Source organism: Patagioenas fasciata, chromosome Z (assembly GCF_037038585.1).
Source record: "Patagioenas fasciata isolate bPatFas1 chromosome Z, bPatFas1.hap1, whole genome shotgun sequence".
NCBI lineage: Eukaryota > Metazoa > Chordata > Aves > Columbiformes > Columbidae > Patagioenas > Patagioenas fasciata.
Window position 1 is genome coordinate 66,981,278 of NC_092560.1, and position 25,390 is coordinate 67,006,667.

At 39.7% G+C, this 25,390-nt stretch overlaps 1 protein-coding gene across 7 annotated transcripts in view; it reads left to right on the plus strand.

Annotated features, from left to right (window-relative positions):
- Positions 1-25,390, plus strand: part of MAST4 (microtubule associated serine/threonine kinase family member 4) — a 313,227-nt gene that overhangs the window by 56,813 nt on the left and 231,024 nt on the right. For all 7 annotated transcript variants that reach the window (XM_065860149.2, XM_065860150.2, XM_071802651.1 and 4 more), the window contains exons 2-3: positions 5,612-5,765; positions 21,260-21,381. In XM_065860149.2, the coding sequence (XP_065716221.1) occupies positions 5,612-5,765; positions 21,260-21,381 (276 nt within the window). The remainder of the gene's footprint in view (positions 1-5,611; positions 5,766-21,259; positions 21,382-25,390) is intronic.

The window sequence follows — 25,390 nt, forward strand, 5'->3', positions numbered from 1 at the left end:
AGATGATACTAGACAGCTGGATTTAATGCTACTGAGGTTTTTAAAAACATGAAGATAATCCTTTCTGAGTAGGTGAGCTGTTAACAGTCCATGGCTAGTACGCTGTGAGAATAATTTTCTTTAGAGGAATGTAGCAGATTCTATTCGCACAGAAAATGAATAGCATCACAATATGAAAAAAAAAAAAATAAAAAAAATTGAGGACAAATTGATTCAGTCTTGATTCCCTGGAGGAAAGTCCTGTATAAGTGGAGGAGACTGTCACTCAAATTCCATCCATGTTTCTATAGGATCCTTAAATCTGCATGTAGAATTCTCTGGTAAGGATATTTTGATGATTCTGTTCTGTGTAATTTTTAAGCCATTCTCCTCTAATGGTACTGTCTGTTCATTTTTGTAAGGTACATGGGAGGTGGGGGAATAGGACTTTGTGAAAGCTGTTATCTCCTAAATTTTACAGGGTTTCTGTAGAAATTCATCATACCTAGAACACAGACAGATTTTTTTTATTTTCAATGATATGTATGGAAAAATGGATTGGAAGAAATTAATTTTGTGGAAAAGTATATTCTGCATAGCTTGGAGTTTGCCATGTGTTTTCTGTCTTTCAAAGTGCCTTTGTTGGAAAGGAATTATTCAGTATTTAATGTTGGGGGAGGGAGCGCTTTTACATAAGTTAACTATCCATGCATTGTGAATATTAACAGCAGAGACTGGTGGCAAGATGTGTACTGATTAAAAGTCCCTCTCTAAGCAGCCTGTACACACTCAATGGCTAGCTTAACTCCCTTTGTACTATAGATACAGGACAATCAAGTACCCTTGTTTTCATAGACATTGTCTTAGCTGTTATGGGCCTTTGAAGTAGTGACTTCTTGACGTAACTTCTCAAATTATTTTATTTGCTGCCCTGCAGTTCCCTAGACAAGTGAAAAAACTGCCCTCCTTTACCCCATTGCTCCTTAAGTCACTAATATTTATTTACAAAGAATTCGGAGAGAAGTGTGTGTTTGCAGCCTGAGTGCAGTAATGAGGCAGTGCACAGAGCATGTGATAGCCAAAACCTCAAAGTATAACAAAGTCTGTTTGTTGGAAACTGCTTTCAGGTATACGGCTATTGTATTTTTTGCAACTTGCTGTCAGGCAAGTTTCACTGGAAAAAAAGGTGGAACTGATCAAACCCTGGTTCTCCTGTTGTGCTTGTATGCCATCCAACATTGACACATGTCCGTTCAGCTAGTAAGCATGAAGTAAATACCAGTAAAGTGGTGATCGTTGCTGGGCAAAACTATTTGATGTGCTGAGTAGAAGCAGCTTCAGTAAAATCATTTCAAGTATCTCTGGTAGAATTTCAATGACCATCATTCCTCAAGATACTTGCTTTGACGTTGTCATGCAGACAGCAATATCGCATCTGTAGCTGGTAAGACAGACAACCTGAACTTTCATAGTGCTCAGGTTTCCAGGAGGTCTTTCAAATAAATATTAACAAGTTTGAATAGGTCTTGTTATTGCTTATTTATTGAAATAAAACCACCTATTTATTTAAATCTATTTATTATCATACTTCTGTTGCTCAACGATTGCAGTGTCGTTTTGGCTGAATTAACCACTTTGTGTGATTTGAATATGTGCCATGTTATACCTTGTCAGAATCAGCTGTGTGTTCCAAGGAATCAGGACCTAATAAAATGTTCTCTGTTGGTTTCACTTACTTCAACCTGAATGTGGTGCCTGGAAGGAGGGGAAGGCTGTTTTTTTGAGGACAGAAAGCTTCTTCATCTGCTTTTGCTTCAAGTAAGGTCTGAATGGGGGCTAGAAAGCCCCTCTGGGTCAAATTGGTTCATCTAGCTGTCTGTCCTTTTGAGAGCAGCACAAGAAGATATTCAGGAGAAGCTTGCAGGCCTGACTACTCTCTGTAGTCCATTTTCCTCATATTTCCCCAGCATCCAGAGTTATGTCAAGGATGTTAAAGGGTATATTCGTGTCTGCTCTTCTCAGTCTACTACAACAGCAGTTGCAATGTACAGACTCCTTTCAAATACACACTGTACATGCTATAGATCTTACTTTGCCCTCTGGGAGCAAAAATGAATGTTCAGGTAGCTTCCAGAAATGCTTTGTTGATATAGGTATAATTCTTTCTGTAAAGCAGGTGTTGGCCATCAATATGAAAATATTAAGTCTCGTATTTCCATATTGTTATTTGCAGTGCTAGGCCATATAATGTCTTTTGGTATAGTTGCTTCAGGTGATGAGGTATGGTTGTCCACAATCAGCTGAAACTCCGTTAACAGATCTAAGTGTTGTCTACTATACTGACTGTTCGTATGTTAAAATGAACTTCTGCCCTCAAGGAACACTTAGTGAAACCTAGTTTTACTGTGATATTTTGGTCCTTAATTTGTCATATACGAGACTGCTGACTTTTGTTTTGTTATCTGTGCGTAATAGAATAATGTTAATCAGAATCTGAGTTTCACCCTGTTGTGTTTAAAAATGAAAAACTTCAGAAACTTAATTTCATTCCCATGTTTCTCATGTCAGAGGATTGCATATAGAGTTTCAAAGTGAGGACATGTTGAGAAGTGTTGGTAGGAAGGATGTCTCCTCTCTTCCCCCCTTTGTGTTCCTCCCCAGTTCTGTTCCCAAGAATCTCCACATGTAGGACCTCAGGCATGGCCAGTTCATGTGGGGTCAAAATTACTTCCTCTTGGCTGGTAGTTTCTGTCCCACTGGCCAAGACCCAGTCCCTGGCTGCATAGGGTATCCTTCTCTATTTCCATGCAATTTATTGATGTTTGTATTGTTGAGAACTTCTGTGCCCTAAGCTGGTGCTGGCATTGTATCAAACAGAAATTTTTTGTTGTGGTAGAGTCACTTAGCAACAAGGCGGTACCTTTGCAAGAGAATACTGGCATGGCATTGCTGCTAAAACAATGAGCTAGTGGGGATTAATATTTAAACAGTCTTAGCTTTCAAAAATCATGCTTTTCTGAAGCTGCCAGTTTGGACATTGGAAAAGCATCTTAAATATGAATTAAGGACCTGGATGATACTCTGCTGCACTGTACTATAGCCCCGTCTTAAATTTTCTTCTGAAACCATGCAAGCTGTGGAAAAGGAGCACAGCTTAATTTGAAATGATGAATCTTGTAATCAGACTGCCTGTCATAGAATGTGCAAGTCTGTTCATTGCGGGAGTGACTTGAGCAGCCGTAAAGGTTATATACCTGGTTGTAAAGTGAAACGTTGACAGGATGGAAGACACTAAATCTGTTTTGTTGACTTAAGTGCTAATGCACAGGGAGCTTAGTGCATTTTTTGTTTGTTTTTCTTGTTTAAAGTTTCAATAAACTTTATTCCAGAAAAGAGATGTGGTTCACTACTTTGAAGTGTCAACCTGTTTTAAGAAAGTGCCTGATTTTTTGCCAATTACTCACTTAACGCCTTGATTGGGTCATGTTGTCAGATGCATGGAGTCATTTGGAGTGCAGCATTGAGCAGTCGTTGCCATCCATCAGTCAGTGAGCAGTTTGAGTATTTGCTTGAAGACTTATGTGAAAGAATTTCAAAATAATGAGTTTAGAAGCCACTTCTTTTTAAATGATTTATAAATTCATCTTCTGAGGTATCTTAGTACTTGGAAATAGAAATATTTGTGGTATGCCTGTGTTTGTAAAAGGTAAATGGTAACAAAGGTTAATTAAATATTCTTTGTGACCCCAAACCCTCCCTGTTTAGGAAGTTGCTAAAGGCATGGCTGCAAGTTCATCAGTTACCTCAGTACCTGTTGTGAACATGAATGAGTCTTAATATGCTGAAGAAGTGGATTCAGAAACCACTGTGTTTCTTGATGCTTTAATGTGTATATCTGCAAATACTTCCAATAACTTGCACACTCAATTAAAAAAAAAAAAAAGAAAAAAACAAAACCAAGAAAAAAGAAACTACCCCCAATACAAAAGAAGCTCAGAATATGGGTTTTGAAATGCTTTGTGGGGCATACAGTACTTTGCTGTGGGATTACCTGTAAGCAAAAATGGGCTTCACCATGCGTCTTCATTGGTGACTATGGTGACCTTTTCTCTTTCCTTTCAGTGGACAGAGAAGATGAAGCAGCTGGGTATGGAGGTGATATGTAGATTGTCTGGCTGATAAGTCTCAGTACATGAACTGTAAAAACCTAAAATGCTTTGATATGCTTTGTTTCCTAAAAAATTGTGGTAAGAATCAGGACTTAAATGTTACAGAAAAAAAAATTTGAGTTGGTTTGCAAAAAAAAAAAAGACTATGCAACTGCACCAGTTTAAGGAGAAGGATGCACGGAAAACTCTTTTTACTTTGTTTATTCGCATCCTTGCTCTTTCTTGCTTTGCCTGTATTTGATTCCCCCCCCTGCTTTTTTTTTGGTGCATTTAATCAAATATTGAGACATTAAATGTGTTGTCAGAACCAGAGGGCTGAAATGTTGTGTATGAACGATGACAGAAACAGAATTTGAAGAATGAGGATTTGTATTTATGCTTATTTCAAAGTCAGTGTAAATGAATGCATTTTATAAACAGGATAATTTATTTTATTTTATTTTTTGCACTGGCTTTGATAAATGTGTTTGTCAGCGTTTCCTTAGTCTGGGCAGTGGTTTGCATTTTATTGGTAGTGCAGTGCCATCTAGTGACTGCTCACATGCAGCTGGGGAGAAATTGCCAAGGATAAATATTGGTCAGAGAAGATTGCTTAGGTTGCAAGTTCAGATGGTCCACAGCTGCAAAAAGACTGCTTTACGGAAGGTCCAGTAAGCTGAAGTCTGATCCATAGAATTATAAGAATAGTTTGGGTTGGAAGGGACCTTCAAAGGTCATCTAGTCCAACCCCCCTGCAATGAGCAGGGACATCTCCAACTAGATCAGGTTGCTCAGAGCCCTGTCCAGCTTGGCCTTGAATGTCCCCAGGGATGGGGCATCGACCACCTCTCTGGGCAACCTGGGACAGTGTTTCACCACCCTCATTGTAAAGAATTTCTTCTTCGTATCTATGCTGAATCTCCTGTCTTTTACTCTAATACGATTACCCCTTGTTCTATTGCAAGAGGCCCTGCTAAAATGTCTGTCCCTATCTTTCTTATTGGCCCCTTTTAAGTACTGAAAGACCACAGTAAGTTCTCCATGGAGCCTTCTCTTCTCCAGGCTGAACCACCCCAATTCTCTCAGCCTGTCCTCACAGCAGAGCTGTTCCAGCCTCTGATCATTTCTGTGGCTCCTCTGGCCCCTCTCCAACAGGTCCATGTCTTTCCTGTGCTGAGCCCTTGTACCTCGTGATGGCACCACTGCAGAAAATGCTTCTTCTACAGCTCACACTACCTCCAACCATACTCTTGCAGAAGACAAAGATGTCTTTATTACAGAGCCAGCCATAAATCTGGCACTTGTAAAACTTTCAGTTAGGAATTTAATTGCCCTAATATCTTTGTAAATACTTTTTTTTGTTTGTTTGTTTCCAAATGCTGTCATAATCTTCAGGTCAAGGTAGCTTGATTTTTTTTTTTTTTTTTTCAATGAAGGTAAGCATTTAAACAGTACATGTACATTATTTTTTTCTCTCTTTACAGCTTGATCACATATTGTCCCCCCCACCTATGCCTTTTCGAAAATCCAGCAGTCCTGAAGTCTCTTCTGGCCCTGGAAAGTCTTCTAAATTTAAGAGGCAGCTGAGTGAAGATGGGAGACAGCTCAGAAGAGGAAGCCTTGGAGGAGCTCTGACTGGTGAGTTTGGGTGTGTGTGATGTCACCTGGAAGTTTAGTGGCTGTGGAGCTGATGGCACTTTGACCCCTGGTGTCCGCCTTGTGGCCAGACTTTGTGGGAGGTGTGAACTCCATCTGGAGCTTCCATAAAGTCTCTACCACATGGGTTCCCTGACTGTTAGTGGGATGAGCTCATGTTTGAGGCTCTGTCCCCATGGGGTGCTGCTAGGTGGCCAAGCACAGCCTGAAAATGAGTAATTACTTGAAATTTTCCGGAATGTCATTTATCTTGCTGACTCAGTTTGATAGCTTACGGGTGGTTTGAGATGTGCTCACGTGCATTCATCTGTGGGATCACATACATCTTGTTTCCTCAAGGAGCTGAAGTTCACACACGCCTTTTAGACTGGATTTCATTTTTAACAAAAGGTCAATTTGGCCTCATTTACGTGGTGGAGTCCTCCCAGGGTAGGAGGGGCAGTACTGGCTGGCCACTGGCTGTGGATGCAACTTCTCTGTGGAGCCATGCAGAAGTAGCAGGATGCTTGAGGAGGGCTCAGGCCCTCCCTGCCCTGATACATTCTGTGGAAGATGCCAGATTTTTAAATTCACTTGAATTTGGTAATTAAATATATTCTTGAAGTGTGCAGTTTCTAACAGTCTGAAGAAGTTGCCGTGAAGATCAGGATTTTAAGTACTTGATGAGAGAGACAATAGACTTCACTGCATTTAGTGGAAGGGATAAATTTGAGACTCAACATCTTGTTTCATCTGCTCAAGTGATGTCAATATCAAAATAAAACAGGTGCAATTTGAGTTAGAGAAAGTTTAAATGCCATTTTGAGAGGTGAGTACCTTCTGTCTCCAAATTCTATACCTTGTTCAGAGGTATTTCTGCTCAGGTATGAAAAATGGTGCCACAGTCAATAGAGCCGACTCTTCTGCCAGAGATGTCTGGAAGTGCTTTTAAAGCATTTGCTTTTCTCACTTCCCTCCCACCCCTCTCCTTGTCCTTATGCTGGAAGAAGCTCCAAGAAGCTATTGCAATACTTATTTGTTTGTAACCAGCAGCTTGGCGTTGCCTACAACACTTCTAATGAGTGACCAATAGTTTTTTTATATTTTTTTTAACCTAATTAACTTAAAAAATTAAGTTGCCTCCTACTGTTAGTGAAGGAAAGACAAATGCTACTAGAGGAATTTCTGTCACATTAGCACATAATTGTTGCTGTGATTTTTAGTGTCACTAGGGTAAGATTTGCCATTTCCCCTGCAACTTCATTTTTATCAGGAGTTGTATTATGGAGATTTCAGAAACAAATACGAGTATTTGTGATTTGTATGGGCTTTTGTGAAAGATAAGTGACTTACAGGAGCTTGAAATGCCAATTTTGCTAATCATACCAGTGAACTCTCTGGCTTGTCTGGAGTGTTGCTACTCTAAAAACATGAAGTGTAAACTAAACTAGTGTTATACTGAAACTAAAAATTGACAGCATACTACTTATTATTTCAGTAGGAGTTGGTGTGCGTTTTTTAATTTTGTTTTTGTTTAACTTTAAACTAGGGCGTTAATCTTTAAAAACTAAACTTTCCCGTTTAAGCTCTCTGGATAAAGAGGGAGAAGGCAGCCTAATCAAAAACAAACAAAGCAAATGTGCTCTGCTGCTGTAGTCTCTGGCCTTTATCTCTAGGCCTGAATTACTGCTTGAGATCTTTTTATAAAGGGAAATGTATATGCTTTTTGTCAGCTTGCAATATCTTGTGCAGGGTTTCTTGTCAGGATTTGGGAATATAGTATGTAAGGATGTTAAACTGCTTTATTACTAATGCACTTTAAATGAACCTGAATACCCTAAGGCTTTGGTATCTTAAAATAGTTTAATTATCTTAACAGCTTTCGTGATACTGATTAAATTAATCAAAGTCATTCTGATGACAGAAGATTCTTAATATTCTTTTGGGATTTTTCAAAAAATTGATTTTAAAGAAAATTCTGCAGATAGAGAACTATTTCTTAGAGTTGCTTCAAATGCTCAGTAACCTGGAGTTAATCCTTTCAGTGTTACTTTGAACTTGTATTTACCTTCCTTTTTTTACATAGTTAAGGTGTGTGTGGGTTTTGTTTCATGTTTTAAAATTTATTTATTTTTTTAATTTTCTGTTCTTTAATGCATCATAGTGGCTCACTGTTTTGGTTTGAAACTCCAAGAATTACAATATCATTTATTAAAAAAAAGTGGGGGGATGAGAAGGCCTTTCATTAAAATGAATGAGCTGTCATGTCCTTGGTTTGGATTTACTTCTATGCTCACACATTCCCTCCATAGTTTCTATTTGAATCTTAGTGTTTCTGAAAAGATACTCATGATTCGTGAGAGAAAAAAAAAGTTTGGAGCCCTCTCATTTGGAAAAGTACTTAATCTTCAATATCACTTTACATTGGTTACTATCTTCCTTTATTCATCTGTTTTGTTGCTGTTGATACTCTCTTAAGGACTAGTTTAACAATTGGAATCAGTGCATTGGGAAATAGTTCAGAAAGGTATTTTTAAAATTGTTTGAGGTACAGCCTTTACCTTCGTTGTTCAAAAATGTTGCCTTTGCTAAACTTCTAGAAATACATAAAGTGGGAGAAAGTAAAACAGGAGCGAAGACTCCTTGCTTACAGACTTGCAGAGTATTCCTGTGCTGATGCTTGTTGCTCACTCCAAGTGTTAGCAAAATAAGTGAATTGTGCTTTTATGTGTTACTTTGACTTTCCCTCTGCTGATAAAAACACAATAATACTACTTATGCTCTATGGCTCAATAATAAAGATAAAAATAAAAATAAAAATTTAATTTGTTTATATAAAACCGGATAGTTAAAATCCTGCAGGGCTGAATACCGATAGAGGTAAATAGATAGGGTTTTTATCTCTGGGAATAGATCCCAAATAAATGAGTTTATTGTGCTTTACAAGAGGGAATAATGTTATGCATGACATATGTGAAGAAATAAAATCTATATTGTTGCAATATATTGAATGAGACTTGCAAAACCTGAAGGATTACAGTTACTGAGAATCTAGTGCTCTGAATTGGCTAAAGTAAATTACAAAACTCTTTATACAGGAATATGAGAAAAATTGAGAATTAGGCATGAGGTCTTTCCAGTGGGAAATCAACACAAGAGAAAGGAGGTTTGGAAACCTGGAGGTGGGGTAGAAACTGAACTTACATTCTATACAGCTTCAGGGAAACTGGAATTACCCAGTTGTAAGCAATCTAGCAACCACACGTTTTCAGTGACAAAGAATGCTCTTTGGAGTTGAAGAAAATTAAATCAATGTTTTTGACAATAAATTTACTATTGCTTCCTGTTGAAAATTGCTGGGAAACCGCTGATATTAAATGAAGTTTGGCCAATAAAAGAAATTAATACTGCTTCCTGGAGACACCGTGCTGTAATAATTTGGGATGTCGCTTCAGTCTAATTGTTGTGACAGTATTGCCTTCCTTCATCTTCATTCCCAAGGAGGGTGAGGAAGAAAACTGTTGGAGAATGAGAGGCTGAATTTGCAGTGAACATACTTTATTAAGTGTGGCCTGCTATTAGTCTAGCAAATCTGCTTTAGTACTTCTTGTTGTGAAGTGCAAGCAGTACTGCTTAATAGAAAGAAAGGATGAAAAATAATAATTCATAAGGGAGGGGTTGCTAATGATAAGCATTCATGAAATACAACAACTTCAGAGTAAAAGTATTTGGAAGGAATGACCACTTCCTCTTTAATTTAAAATTTCTTGTTTCCAAAGGATTGTAATATTTTGGGTAGCAAAACCACTTACATGCTTATTAGATGTCATCTCCAAGCCTGTGGAAGAAAATAAGGCTATCATTAGTAGTCAGCATGGATTCACTAAGGGGGAATCATGTTTGACCAACCTGATAGCCTTCTATGATGGTATGACTGGCTGGGTAGACGAGCGAAAAGCAGTGGATGTTGTCTACCTTGACTTCAGCAAGGCTTTTGACACCATCTCTCACAACATCCTCATAGGCAAAGTCAGGAAGTACGGGCTGGATGAATGCACGGTGAGATGGATCGAGAACTGGCTGGATGGCAAAGGTCAGAGGGTTGTGATCAGCGGTGCAGTCTGGTTGGAAGCATGTAGTTAGTGGGGTTCCCCAGGGGTCCTCATGTCCAGTTTTGTTCAACCTGTTCATCAGTGACCTGGATGAAGAGTCTCAGTGCACCTTCAACAAGTTTGCTGATGATACCAAACTGAGGGAAAGGGCTGACAGACCATAAAGCTGTGCTGCCATTCAGCGAGACCTGGACAGGCTGGAGGACTGGGCAGAGAAGAACCTGATGAAGTTCAATGAGGGCAAATACAGGGTCCTGCACCTGGGGAGGAATAACCCCAGGCACCAGTACAGGTTAAGGGTGGACCTGCTGAAAAGCAGCACTGCAGGTAAGGACCTGGGAGTTCTGCTGGACAGCAGGTTGACCATGAGTCAACAATGTGCCCTTGTGGCCAAGAAGGCCAAAGGTATCCTGGGGTGCATTAGGAAAAGTGTGACCAGGGAGTCGAGAGAGGTTCTCCTCCCCCTCTACTCTGCCCTGGTGAGGCCACATCTGGAGTTCTGTGTCCAGTTCTGGGCTCCCCAGTTTGAGAAGGACAAGGAATTATTGGAAGGGAGTCCAGCGATGGCCTACAAAGATGATGAGGGGTCTGGAGCATCTTTCTGATGAGGAGAGACTGAGAGCGCTGGGCCTGTTCAGCTTGGAGAAGAGACGGCTGAGAGGGGATCTCATCAACGTTTATAAATGTCTCAAGGGTGGGTGTCAGGAGGATGGGACCAGACTCTTTTCAGTGCTGCCCAATGACAGGATGAGGGGCAATGGGCACAGACTGAAGCACAGGAGGTTCCATTTGAGTATGAGCAGAAATTTCTTTACTTGGAGGGTAACAGAACAGCCTGGAACAGGCTGCTCAGAGAGGTTGTGGAGTCTCCTTCTTTGGAGACATTCAAAACCTTCCTGGACACGTTCCTGTGCAATCTGCTCTGGTGAACCTGCTTTAGCAGATGGGTGGGACTGGATGATCTTCAGAGGTCACTTCAAACCCCAACCATTCTGTGTGTCTCCATGATTCTGTAATAATCAGTGCTTGACTTTCTCTTCTGCTCTTCCTGCATTTTAACTTTTCTCCTGTGGAATAAGCCTTGCTGCACAGCTGAGCTGTAGCTACTTGTTTAATAGCCCCAGGTCAAATACAGAGGGAAAGAATCATTGCTTTGTAAGGATGGTGGTGCCCTCTGGGTGCAGGGGCCTTGGCACAGTGTTGGAGAGAGAGAGCAAAGTATTGTTGGGTGAGATGTGCTCTGTTCCTCTTGGGACAATAGATTCTTATGCATACACCTGTATTTAAATACCTCTCCCCCTAGCCTTAGATTGCCTTCTTAAGGATTCTGAACAGTGCACAGGCTGGGGCTTTAAAACTGGTTTCTAATCAGGAGAAAAGATGTTTAAAAAGCTGCTTTTCTGTGGTGGCTGGTTTTCTTGATCTCTACAAACTTCAAAGGCCTGTCTGTAGTCAGAGGGTTTTTGGCTTAAATTGTCTACAGATATTGGTTTGCTGTGTTCAGAGATGCTTAAATAGAATTCATGCAGAAAGTAATGTGAAAGGCTGAGAAATTAAATGAGCTTTTAACTGTGGAGGGGGTTAACCTGCCAAATCTCTTGGACAAGTAAAGCGAATTGGCCTTACTTTCATGTCCCATAGCTGCTCCTCAGTTTGCACTGTGGTGTGCGGAACAGCTCTGTTCAGTCTCTTCAGCTGCTCTGTGCAGCATTTGGAGATTGCTATCTCCCTTTCTGCTTCTGAAGCTTTTGAGAGCTTATTGCTGGGAAGAGTTCCTATTTTGCAGAGCGCTGCAGCTAGCTCAGTTGTCTCCATACTGTACTGATAAGCTCCACAGTTAGATACAAAGAAAAAAATACACTTTGTTACTTATAGTTTGAACTTCTTATCTTGCTTCCTGTTATCTCATCAATAACTGCCTGGAAACAGACTGCCTGCTGGGCTAATTGTCTCTAATTGTGGTAGGGCTGTTATCTTGCTAACCTTAAGTTGATCTTATATAAATACTGGTGACATAACACATACAGATGTCATTTTACAGCATTTTTAATCCAAAGATTCTAAAGCATTTTATATTAATGAAGTTACCTCATGATCTAGTGAAGAGCTAAAAACTAAGACATCTTGGGATGTATGTATTTTTTTTCTTCCCTAATCTTCCTGCTTTGATCATCTTTCCACCTCTAAGTCATCAGTCATCCAAATATGCTCCAGTAATTATTGCTGTTCCCATATAACTAATCAGTGGTTGATTTGAAGTGAATTTGGGGATTATCAGTCTGGTTTTTGCATCAGAGATTCATTACTCTACCAACACTAATTAGCAGAAAGATCAACAGCTTTATGGGCCATGAAGAACAAGCTGTTCTCTTATCCATGGGTTGACACGTGCTGGCAGGCCTTAGAAGGGGACGTTTTCCGTTTTCTTACAGGGGAGCGGTTGGCAGTGGTAGAAATCCAGAGTTTTTGCAAATACCATGCTCTATATCTTTTTCTTTCTTTCCCCCCACCTTTTTTTTTTTTTAAATTAATGTTGTTGAAAATCCAGATTAGCTCATTAAGCCTCACAGTGTCAAATACTTGATACAACTTGGGGGATGGGGAAAGTTAGGTGTAAAATCACATGACTTGCAGCTTGAAACCACTTTTGAAATAGTACCTTCCCATTCTGTAAAATGGCTTATCATAACTATGATGTGATTATTTTAGTGGCAACATTTAAAAAATATTATTATTTTAATTAATTATGGTCAATTGGTGTAGCTAAGGGGACGTGTTCCTGTTTCCTCTGTATAATATCAGTTATTTACTGATTTCCAGTTATGGGACTAATTAATTATGCATGTGCCACTCCATAAAAAGCCCTGTGATTTCATAGCTGTCTCTGGGGATACAGCTTGGTGGGCTCCATTGTCCGGCCCATCTTTGGCTCCATAAGCTGAGGTGCAGGGCGGTGCAGGGGAAGGATGGCTGCCAGTGCCGAAGCTCTGTCAGATGTGTCTTTTGTAGGAAATTTTACCTCCTGTGTTTTCTTCCTCTCACATATCAGAGCAGCAGTATGCTTCAAAGTTGCTTTCATCTTCGTGATGCATGACAGGCGCTCAGTTTATAAAGTCTTTGCAGCTGCCCGAGGGCCCTCCCCGGCAGCAGTGGTGGAGGGCGGGTGGCAGCTCAGCACCTGTGCTGCCACCGCTTGGATCCTGAGTACAAAAGGTGGGAATGTTCACAGCCAGGCGTGCAGGCACAAGATGCTTCATTCAGTAGCACTGCCTACCCAGAGCACGTACTGGAATCTTTTCCATACCTTCCTCAAAGGCTTCCTTAAAGCACTGTACCACGTGTTAAACTTCTTCCAGGATTAGTATTCTCTAATTACACACCTGAGAATTTTGTTTTTTCTTTTTTAAAGCATGCAATATGAAGCTGTCTTCTACAGATGAAGCAAATATATTCTGCTATGAAGTACGCACTTTAAAATCTTTCTTGTTGCACTGGTGGTTGAGATGACATTAGTTTATATTCGTCATTGTCAGTTACCTTTATCATTTAAGGCTTCAATCAGCCTGCATAGTTGAGTTGATTTTTACTTCCCTGTGCACCTAGCAAGATAATTTCCATATTCTTCAACGTCTGGAGTCTGCATCATGTAATAGTCTGAGATGAGAATAGAAGATATTGTATTCCTGTCTCATTATTTTGCCTTTAACTCCTCGGTTGCTGCTTAATCGCGCTTGTATCATCAGAACATGAGAAGTTGATTGTTGTTGAGATCAAAGCAAACTGTAGCAGTAGAGTGCCTAATTAGCAGATACATTTGCAAGTTGCCTGTTTTGAAGGGTGGAGAAGTAGAGTTTAACCCCCTTTGGGACGCTTGTAAAAGCAGCTTGAAAGTTGTTAAGAGTCATTTGTCATAGTGGAAACATTAAATGTAGAGAAAATGAATATGCATATTAATTTCTGAAGTTTGAGTGGGGAGGTGGGGAAGTAGAGCTGTAAATGATAACTTCAGGCTGTAGGTTTTTTTTCTTAGTCATGTAGTTATCAGTGTCACTGGCTGGCTAACACTGCTCTTGCGGTAGACATTTTTGGTGTGGAAAACTTAAGAAAACTCCCCAAACCACAAAGAAACACAAAACCCAAAAACCCCTGAAGCCAAACACCACCCTCAATCTTCAAACCTTAATAAAACTAGAGAGATTTGCTTATGATCCCGAATGCCTTTCAAATATGCTATTGCTGCCACAGTACTTCAGTAATAGATTGTAAGTTGTCAAAATATAAACCTAACTTCAGTATCTGTTAGAAGAGGATCTTTGAATAATTTCTGTATAAGCAAAATACTGTATTGTCTTTCATTGAAATTTGTTCCAAGTATAGAAATGATATTTATTTCTGGGAGGAAAGCTAACTGTATTTCATGACTTATTTTTGGTAATTGACTTATAGACAGTCTTGATTCTGAATTCCTTTGTAGTTAATGGAGGCATTACTAATAATAATAATGTTGTTGTTATTTTGGATACAGATCTAAATCTGCATCCTCCTAGTTTCTGGTCCAAAAATTGATGTGTTCTTTTCCAGTTTGGCCAATATTGATGAAACTGTAAGACAGCTCTATTGCTTTTTTAAAAAAATCATAATCTCACCCCAAAGTTTTGCGTTTGGTGGGGCTGCATTTATTTCATGCTTGAGCAGTTACTACTTTTTCACGTAACTACAGAATGTGAAACCAAGATAAAACATTATAAGAACATCAAAAAGTAAAAATCTATAATGAGTGCAATAGCATTTTTTAAAAGGGCTTCTCGTACAGTAACAAAAGAAATTATTATTGAGTCGGTTATAATTATAGGCTTAACTGAGTAATGTTGTGTTTAGTGGGCAGATTGGTTGAAAGAAAAATTTTGTCTTTTGCATCAGACTGGGCAATTGGCATTGTCCATTAACTTCAACCATGTGTAGCTGAGTAATATGTAAAATGTGATAATTTTCTTAAGTTGTGGGCAATAAATGAGGCATGAATAAAACACTAACTCTTTTATGCCTGCTGCTAGTCATTTGAAATATGAGTAAAGCTTGTTGAAGCAGCCATGGTAAAATAAGGCAAAATCTTAAAAAGTTTCCTAATATGTCTTTAAATCCATCCCCTTCTCTTTTACTTTCCAATTACTGCTAATGGGAGTTATGGGCTTTAATTCCCCTCACACTGATGTGAGAGTAGACCCCAAAACTTTACAGCCTCCCTGTAATTTCCTACAGCTGGTCTGTCCACAGCAGTTAAATGTGAAGCAGTAAAGTAGACTGCCCTAACCAGACAGTAAAATACTCACGTGGGAAGCTCTTTGCCTTTCACCTGGTAGGTTTCTGAAGCTGCAGTGAGATTTCATGTATGTATCTGTGGCAGTGAAAGTGATGGTATGTTGTCTCCAGCTTTGGTTTGTGCTGCCCAGGCAATTTGCTCGCTGTGGCTGCTCTGGGACATGCTGGGGCTGCCAAGGTGGCAGGGGGGTGGCTTCAGCCTTTCCTCCATTCGCAGTGAGACCTTTCAATGAACTGTTCTGGTTTTCTGGGCAGAAAAGCAGAAGTAGGAAGAGGGATAAGTACCCAGCTGTGTTTCAGTTCAGTGCATTTTTACGATCCAGAGCAATCTGCAGTAGGCTCCAGTTTTGTCTTCCACTGTGGCTTGTTCCTGTTGGTCTGAGGTAGCTCATGCTCATAAGTTGCCCCAAAAGATGTGTGGAGTGAGCAACTCACTTGAAACCATGCTTGGCCAATCTGACTTGACCACAAAAGTCAGTTCTTTAGATAAGATCCATTATTTTTTTCAAGTAGTGAGGTAGAAGAATCTAGCTTTCAGAATTGTTTTTAAATAATCTGCACTTACATCATAAATATACATAATTGATTTACAAAACAAGTGACATAAGTATTTCTTGGCTCTTGGTGTAAAGATGTCAGGATGGTAAGAGGCTGTTTTGAAGGCTGCTGTTTCACAGCGGCTAACACAGAGACATCAATGCTTTCTTCAGTTCGGTCTGTGGTACACTGTAATTGTGTGCACAGCTTCTGCTTTGGACTAATTATGTCCATAGTTTATGTCAGCCCAAATCCAGACAATTCTATTTTAGCAGAGTACATACCTGTCTTCTGTTTACAGTCGAACTGCTTTTAATATTTTTTGTAAAAAACAAAAAAAAAAAAATATATTTCCATCAAAAACTTTCAAGATGCTTCTTTTTTATTTTTCTTTACATTTTGACTAATTACAAAACAGATTTCCCAGCAGTGCCATCTACAGAGTCCTAAGTTCTTTTGTGAAGGCAAAAACTTTCTTGGATGCTAGACGGTTTTCTCCCTTATATGCAAAACATCAGACTGCTGAAGATTTGAGACAAGTGATTTCTAAACTATAGCTGAAAATTGAAGTTTTATGGGTATTAGATTTAAGCTCATTTAGTAATTCTCAGCTATCCCATTGGGATATGAATTTGAGAGGGAGAAAAGGAGGAGAGTGATGCTGTAGCAGTAGGAAAGATTTTTATAATTCGAATAAAGCAAAGCCCACCTTCTGTGACTGATCTGTGAGGAAGTGTGTGTGTTTTTCAGTCTTTTGGCCTTACACAATAAGGCATGCAACAAGTACACACACTGGATGAAATTCAGGTAAGAAGTAACAAAGATTCCATTTTAACTTTCTACAGGTATCCATTGTGAAGGAAAGGGAAGATGATGCTCTGAACTCCAACAATGTATTCCTTATGTCCACCAATGATTATGTAATACCATTAAATAATGCCAAGTTATTACCATTACATAATCAACTTAAGTAATCTTTCAACAAAATGTGTTTTAATAAATGCTCTGGACTAACAGGATTGGATTCAGATGTTGGAAGAGATGCCCTTGGTTATGAACAGTGTTGTGACTTCAGGCTGTCTTGATAGCTCCAGGTATGGGAATTGTAGCAGGGATGCCAGCAAAGCCTCTGCAGAAGGGACAGGAGCAAGTCAAAGGCCATCTTGGTGTTAAACAGGACAGCAGTAGGGCACCTATATCGGTAGATGACTCATCTGTATCAATAGATGATGAAGTAATAAGGAAATTACTAGTGGTGTGGCAATGGTTTGTTGTTAGATGGAAATGACTCTGGATACTGGCAGTGTTTGTGCTATATATGGACCAAAACGCTGAATTAAGATGAAAGGGATGAGGTGGAGTTGAGGTGGTGTTGTCTTTTCTGTCTCCCACAAGTCTCTTCACTCAGAAATGAAAGGCACTGCTTGGACCATTAAACTTGAAGGCAGAAATGAATGCAGTGTGAAAATCAATAATGCATTTCAGCTCAAGTTTTATGTGTTATACTGGTATTTAAATCACGTAGAAGAAGCGTGGATATGTGTAAATTCCAGAGGTTATTAGAGAAAATGTAAAAGGGGGAAAATGCATACAATTATGAATAAAACTTATCATGAAAATGTGTAGGAGTACTATATTGGCAAGGAAAGGGAGGACAGGATAGTCTGAGAGGATTATTGATTTATATATATATATGTATATATATAATTTTTTTTTTTTTTAATGAAGGAATCCAGGGAGAGTTACTGACTAACTCATTGAAGGCAGGGAGTGGTTTATTGTTTGGTGGTTTAACGCTGTGGTGCCACAATCCCTCAGAGAAAACAGACTGACAGACTGAGTTTTGGAAGAAGTTTTTTTCTGTAAGAAATGTTGATGTTCCATTTGCTTTTGGAAATGAAAAAGCCTCATTGCATTCCTGTAAAGTATGTCCAACTTTTCTTAAGAAGCACAGTATTAAAAGTACAGTTTTTATTTTCTAGGTATTTTGTTCCAGTTAGCTTTCTTGTTGGTAAGGCCTGGGCATTGCCAGGTGGGATATTTAAGCAGTCATAGGGAGCACAGCAGTTTGTGCGACAGTTCGTGCAAGCAGGGTGTGCAGGAAAGGCGCTGCAAGCTACTCAGAGGTCCAACGCCCAGGGTAGTACTCTAGATCTCTGCCATCTTCTTCACTTGGAGGGTGCCAGAGAACAGGCTGGAACAGGCTGCCCAGGGAGGTTGTGGAGTCTCCTTCTCTGGAGGCATTCAGAACATTCCTGGACGCATTCCTGTGTGATCTGCTCTGGTGAACCAGCTTTAGCAGGAGGGTTGGGCTGGGTCATCTCCACAGGTCCCTTCCAACCCCAACCATTCTGTGATTCTGTAATAAGAGATTTATCTGTTACTGTCTTTTTGCATAAGCCATGGCTATTTTGCTTCTATAGAAAGCATATTTATTATATGCCATTTCTCTGTTAAAAAGCATATATGGATTTAGTATGAAAAGAAGAACTGGAGTTCTGGATAGTCTACTCCGCTTGCCTCAATTTCAGTATGTTGTAAAATCTGTGGTGCCCTCAAGGGTCCTGTTTGGGTTAAGGATGGGAAGAGAGATCATTCCAGCATCACACATGTTCGTGTTTTTGTTGGCAATTTTGACTGTGTCGACTGCCTAATTAGCTATTCCACAGGCCCTCCAATGTTATTTTAGATATTTCTAGAGGTTAATCATGCAAGACAAATAATGGAATATTAAATGAATTCTTACAGTGCAAACACTGGCCCTGATGTTGAGTTAATTTACTCTGCTTTCTTGCCAGTCAGGCAAAATCTTACAGTTGAAGGAAGGGCTTAGTACATGATTTTGTTGTCATAAAAAGTGCAGTTGCCTCTCCTCTAGCCTCTGTACCGAAGTATCTTAGACTTTCTTTCACGTTTGAGAAAGATAAAAACTTAACATAATACAGTTGCATGTAAAGGACAAAGAATAAAGGTGACTATTAGTGACGTTCTATGTCAGCACAGCCTTGCATGTGCTAAGGTACAGAGTGCTCTACTCTGCTGAGTGACTGACATGAAGAAGAATCACATTAGCTCTCCATTTTTTGGATCTGGCTCCCATTTATAACTAGAAATGAGTACGAGCATTAATAATAGCACTTATTTCTCATACACCTTTCTCCTCCTAGACTTAATTGACTTGTTATTTAAACCTTTTTGGCTTGGCCTCCAAACCTAAACAAAATTAGATTAATCTGTGGACAAAATATAAATGATTGCCTTCAATTTCTTCTCTTGGGAAACTCATTGGGATTCATCTGAATTGAAAATTAGTGCAGTCTGGGTAAGGCTTAGTTGTCTGACAATGAATTTCAAGACTTTTTTCAAACCCCTATTAGAAAGTGCATAGGTTAACCAAAGACGTATGGTCTTCCCCAGTTTTACAGCAAGCTTTATTAGAACAAGCCTATTTCTTGCTTGCATTCTTCTTTGTTCTAAAGGTCAGAGGAAAACTCTGTTGCTTTTCAACTATTGATTCCTGTGATGATAAAATGCACTAAAGATTGTGCTACAGTGATCAAGTTGCAGATTGTTTAATATAATCTGCCTGGTGGCATATAGAGTCTGTTAATACAACGTTTCTAAAAGGGATCTGTGTAATGTATGTCTACTTGACAAAACAGGTGTTTCCAAAGCATTTTACTGGTATTACTGTCAGTGACATGATGTCTAATTTGGAGCTGTCTTGACTAAGCTGGAATTTTATGAGCCTTCTTGCAGAGCTTCATTACAGTGTCTGTAGTCTGCATTCTAGCCTGAGAGATTTTTGTAACTGGGGACCCCAAGAACCTTATCTTACCATTGACTCTCAGGAGAGGAGTCAGAAAGCAAGTAAAGAAAATGTGTAGACCTCTTTTGATGTGGAAGGCATTAAAGAAATAAAACATACCTGTTTAAATGCAAGATGTGCATAAATTAGTTTTTTCCACTATTTTTTTTTTCCTGCCTGGATGTGAAGAAATTAACCTTTGAGGTGATAGATATAAGGTTTGACTGCATATGTCACTGGCATTTTCCAGGATTGAGATAAATTGAATATCAAGGATGTGGCCATTGCAATCAATGCTTTAAGGTTTTTATGGCATCCTTTTAGTTGAGGATGGTGAGAGCCTGTGTAAAAAGGTAAGCAGAATGTGATAGAAAGAGGCAGAGAGCAGATGGGAAATTAATTCAGTTTTTCCAGTTCTGGAAAATATTATTCTGGATAATTGGGCAAGAAACCATAGTGTTGTACATTTTCCTTCTAGTCTCAGGCAAGCTGACAGCAAATTGTGCAAGAAGTGTCTATGGGCTGTGCTCTACCAGTGTAACAAAGAACAATAGCCCATTTTGAAGACTATTCTGTGCTGCTGCTTTGCAACTCTTTGTCTCCCAAGACAGTCGATTTTCAGAGACCTCAGCAACTCTCTGGATCTGCTGTTAAAAAGGAGGTTATGAAGCTGAGATTTCCTGGGAAACCTGTGCCCATCTGCCAGGTTGCAAATCTGGTGTTGGTGGTTACACACATACCCACTGTGTTGCTCCCTGAGGTGACAAGATCAATGAGGTGGGATTAAGTAGCTTCAGGAAACAAATGTTTAGGATGTGTAGTTTGAACAGCTCAAATGAAAACTGTCTTCCAATCAAAATCTTGCTTGTGTTTTTGAACTTGGAGTTGATTAAAAAAAAAGAGTATTTTGAATTGTTACCTTGCATCAGCTTATTGGTCTTCTAAGACAAGTCAGTTGCTTTAGTAGTGTGATTGTCTCACTTTTGCATGGTTTTCAGAGATAACTAAGAACTTAAGGTGAACATATATGTTAAGACCATTATATAGGCTCTTGTGCTGTTTCTTGGCAGTTGCTGAAAGGAAGCAAAAAGGAGTTGTATCATTACATGCTTGTCCTCTTAATATAATTCCCTGAGTATTCTCCACGCTGCTGGTTTGCACCTCAGGGGCTTCCTGAGCCAGAGATGCTTTCTGCCTAATTAGTACCTGTGGGGAGACAATGCAGACTGAGTGGCAGTGGTTCGATTGGGGGGTCTGACCTTCTGATCAGCACTGGACCTGCGCTTGCCTGGGCACAGCGGAATGAGCTTTTATTTTTATAATTTTTGTTTTTGTTTTATTTATTTTTTTAAATTTAATTTTATTTTTATTTTGGGCTAGCCTTCACAATTTATGTTTTGTTAGTTCAGACCCACTATTCTGGATGTTTGCATGTGTTGTTGCATTGATTGTATTTCTAGATAGGGAAATGGTACAGTTGATAGAATATTGAAAAAATGAATTGGTCTAAGAGAAATGTAGCTTGTGAAAGGGTGATGGGAAGGGTTAGCAAGTGAATAGGAGGAATTCTGTTCTGATGGAATCCTTTCTGGTCAGGGCAATTGTGAAAGAAACAGAAGTATTAGAATGATAAGAGCATTATCTTAGAGTAAGCTCTGCCAATTGCATTGCCTCATTTGCAACATCTGATTTTTTTAACGCACTCTTTCTTAACTTGACAGGTAAATATCTGCTTCCCAGTGCAACTGGACAGCAGCTGTGGCAGTCTGCAGAAACCTCTAATCTTGTTCGCATGCGCTACCAAGCACTTGGGCAGTCAGCACCTTCCCTTACTGCTAGTTTGGTGAGTAATTTTTTTCAAAGCTAGGAGTGTACAAAAAAAAAAATCTATTGTATTTCTGTATCTGTTGGTGGGAGTGTAAGAATCAAACCAGAGTTTATTTCCAGATCAACCTCTCCTCCTTAAGCTGCATTTTAAAAGTACTTAATATATTCCTGCATGCAATGCTACTTAATAAGTTGAGTGCAGCTGAATAACATTTATGGTAGCAGTATCTCTGAATTGGGTTACTGGATTTTGCATAAAGTCTGAGCTGAATGTTGCATTAATATAGCTATTTGCATTTAAATGGTTTCTTTCCTAAAAAAAAAAAAAAAGCATGGTTTTAAAGACAGCAGTATAAGATAACTGTCCTCTCTCCTGAGCATTCTTTTCTGTCAGTGTCTTTATTTCCACTTTCTGCAGGACTCTGTCCTCAGGAGAACATGAGTGTATGAAACATGAGCTTAATTAAGTCTTTTGGATAAAATGGTAGGGGAAGAGAAAGGGAAAGAGATGCTTCATACACTTGAACTTCCAGCTTTTATTTTCAAACAACCATTATGCTCCTTTTTGCTTCTGTATACTAAGATCTTAAGAAGTGCTGAAATTTAATGCAGGACCCTGTTTATGAATCTGTACTTTTCTTCAAAGAACTACTTTAATGAATGTATTTCGTATCATTTTAAAACAATGTAGAAAAGTTTTATTAATGTTTCCTGCAACTCTTCTGCCTTTTGGCTGTTATTAAAAGCTTGCTGATTTGCTGATCCATGTCTGCTTTCTAGGGGAAACTTGCCTTTTTTTTTTTTTTTTTAAAATGCAGTGTTCAGGTTAAAGGATGCTGTGATCAGCCAGTGCTGAACAGATGCCACCATGCCATTTTACATATCATATTGGTATATAGATGGCTGGTTTCTCCATGAATCTATTTGGAATAATATTTCATTTCAAGTACAACGAATCTGCACATATAAATATGGTCCTGGTTTCTGCTTCGTGGTGGTGGTATTATAATTGTTTGGAGCAGATGTGGTTAATTTGACTCCATGCTTATTACAAACACTTAATTCTACTGGAAGTTCTATGATTTGAGCCCTAATATTTTTCAGGGAACTAAGTATCCACCTATATATTTTTGTTTTCTAGTTTGTTAGGAGAAACATGGTTCACTGTGAAGAAAGTATTGAGATTATGTATAGTTGAAATGAAAAGGAAAGATGAATGGTCAGAAATAAATTTAAATTGCATCGAAACAGTGTATTTTTCCCTTTTCTGTAGTTAGGAATTAAAGAAATCGTTTCTTCTCGTAATGTAAATCAATTAAATTTAAGCTGCTGTGTTTGTATTTGGTTTTCTGTTTCTGTTTGCACAGCTATTAGATGTTATGCCACTGGCAGCATTGTGCTTTTATTTTGGTGTAATGCCTAAACTGTAGGTAGAGGAAGATTCAGCAGCATTTTGACAAAAAGTACTTTAAATGGTCATAAACCAACAGACTAATGAAAAATTCAGTGAGCCATACTTCCTTAAGAGCCTTTCACTCATCACCTATCAAGTTTTATGGCATATTTGTCTGCCACAGGCTTCTTCCTTCCTGTCTCTGCAAATCTTTTATCTATGCCTGACTGCAGCTTTCAGGCTGGTGCAGGCGGGAGCCTTCTGGGCAGACCAGAGCAGATTGTGCACAGGGTGGAGATGCAGGTTCTTCAGAAGTGTTTCTTTCTTATCCAGAACTGATGATCAGGGGTTCTTTAGTCACATAAGCAGAGCTCTTCTCAAGCCTCCTTTGTCAAATACTTTACTGTCAGACTTCTGAAAGACTCAGGCCTTCACAGAATCACAGAATGTTAGGGATTGGAAGGGACCTCAAAAGATCATCTAGTCCAATCCTCCTGCTGGAGCAGGAACGTTTAGATGAGGTTACACAGGAATGTGTCCAGGTGGGCTTTGAATGTCTCCAGAATAGGACACTCTACAACCTCCCTTGGCCGCCTGTTCCAGTGTTCGGATACCCTTACTGAGAAGAAGTTTCTTCTCATATTTAGAGTGGAACCTCTTGTGTTCTAGTTTGTACCCACTGCCCCTTGTCCTACCATTGGTTGTCACCAAGAAGAGCCTGGCTCCATCCTCATGCCACTCACCCTTTACGTATTTATAAACATTAATGAGGTCACCCCTCAGTCTCCTCTTCTTCAAGCTATAGAGACCCAGCTCCCTCAGCCTTTCCTCATAAGGGAGATGCTCCACTCCCTTCATCATCTTAGTGGCTCTGCACTCGACTCTCTCCAGCAGTTCCCTGTCCTTCTTGAACTGAGGGACCCAGAACTGGACACAATATTCCAGGTGTGGTCTCACCAGGGCAGAGTAGAGGGGAAGGAGAACCTCTCTCGACCTACTGACCACCCCCCTTCTAATACACCCCAGGATGCCATTGGCCTTCCTGGCCACAAGGGCACAGTGCTGGCTCATGGTCATCCTGCTGTCCACCAGGACCCCCAGGTCCTTTCCCCTACACTGCTCCCTGATAGGTCATTCCCCAACTTATACTGGAACCTGGGGTTGTTCCTACCCAGATGCAAGACTCTACACTTGCCCTTGTTATATTTCATTAAATTTTTCCCCGCCCAACTCTCCAGCCTGTCCAGGTCTCTGGATGGCAGCACAGCCTTCTGGCGTGTCAGCCACTCCTCCCAGCTTGCTGTCATCAGCAAACTTGCTGACAGTGCACTCTATTCCCTCATCCAAGTTATTGATGAATATATTGAATAATACCGGCCCCAGTACTGACCCTTGAGGCATTCCACTAGATACAGGCCTCCAACTAGACTCTGCCCCATTGACCACGACTCTCTGGCTTCTTTCCATCAGCCAGTTCACAGCCCACCTCACTACCCGATCATCCAGACCACACTTCCTCAATTTAGCTGTGAGGATGCTGTGGGAGACTGTGTCAAATGCTTTACCAAAGTCAAGGTAGACAACATCCACTGCTTTGCCATCATCTCTCCACCTGGTTATGTCCTCATAAAAGGTGATGAGGTTGATCAGACATGACTTCCCTTTGGTGAAGCCATGTTGACTGCCCCTAATGACCCTCTTATCCTTGATAGGCCTTGACATGGCACCAAGGATAAGTTGTTCCATCACTTTTCAAGGGACGGAGGTGGGGCTGACCAGTCTATAGTTACCTGGGTTAGGGGCCACTCCCTTTCCTCCCCTCCCCCCTTTTTTTGTGGTCTTGGTTCTGTGCTTTGTCAGACTTGAGTCTGGGAGGCCTATTTTTACATTCTAGTAATGGAAGCTTTTAATTATTTTTAGGAAGGAGTATATAGAAGAGATTTGTATGAAGAATTCCCATGCATCTGTTCACAATCTGAGTTGAAATTATTTTAAATGTAATGTCTCACTCAGCTGAAAAATTATTAGCCTGTTATTAATTTCACTACAAGGACTGATTGTTCTCACTGGGGTTAATACCTAGCTGATGTGGACCTGACTGAACAGTGATTATGTGCCAGTAAAAACAAGAATGACAAGTGAGCAGCTCAAAGATATTAATACATACCAGTGTTCAGTGGAATTGCAAATGGGATACAAAAGACTTTTTGCTTTTTCTGTCAATAATTTGTAAAAACTTTTCTAGCTTACTATGTCACAGATATAAATCCTTTCTGTGGGAAGTTATAGATTTTTCTTTTAAAGTGAGTTATGGAATGTTGATTAGAATGGGCTGCAGGTGTTGCTTTAGAATCAGTTCAATAGCTATGTGTGATTCACTCCTGTAATACAAGCAGTTGGACTATAAATTAAAAATACAGTTCAGGTATAGAACTGTATGAGTGGATTAATAATGTGTATGGGGAAGGCTGATTTTCAAGTGAATGGGCAGTGTATTGGATTTCCTGGGGGCTCTTACTTCAGAGATGGCTAAGGGATAGTCTTGCTACTTGTTTACTTCTGGCAGGAGCATGTTGAGCTGTCTATCTATGACAGGCGTATTTGGTAGTGGTCATGCAGATGATGGGAGTCT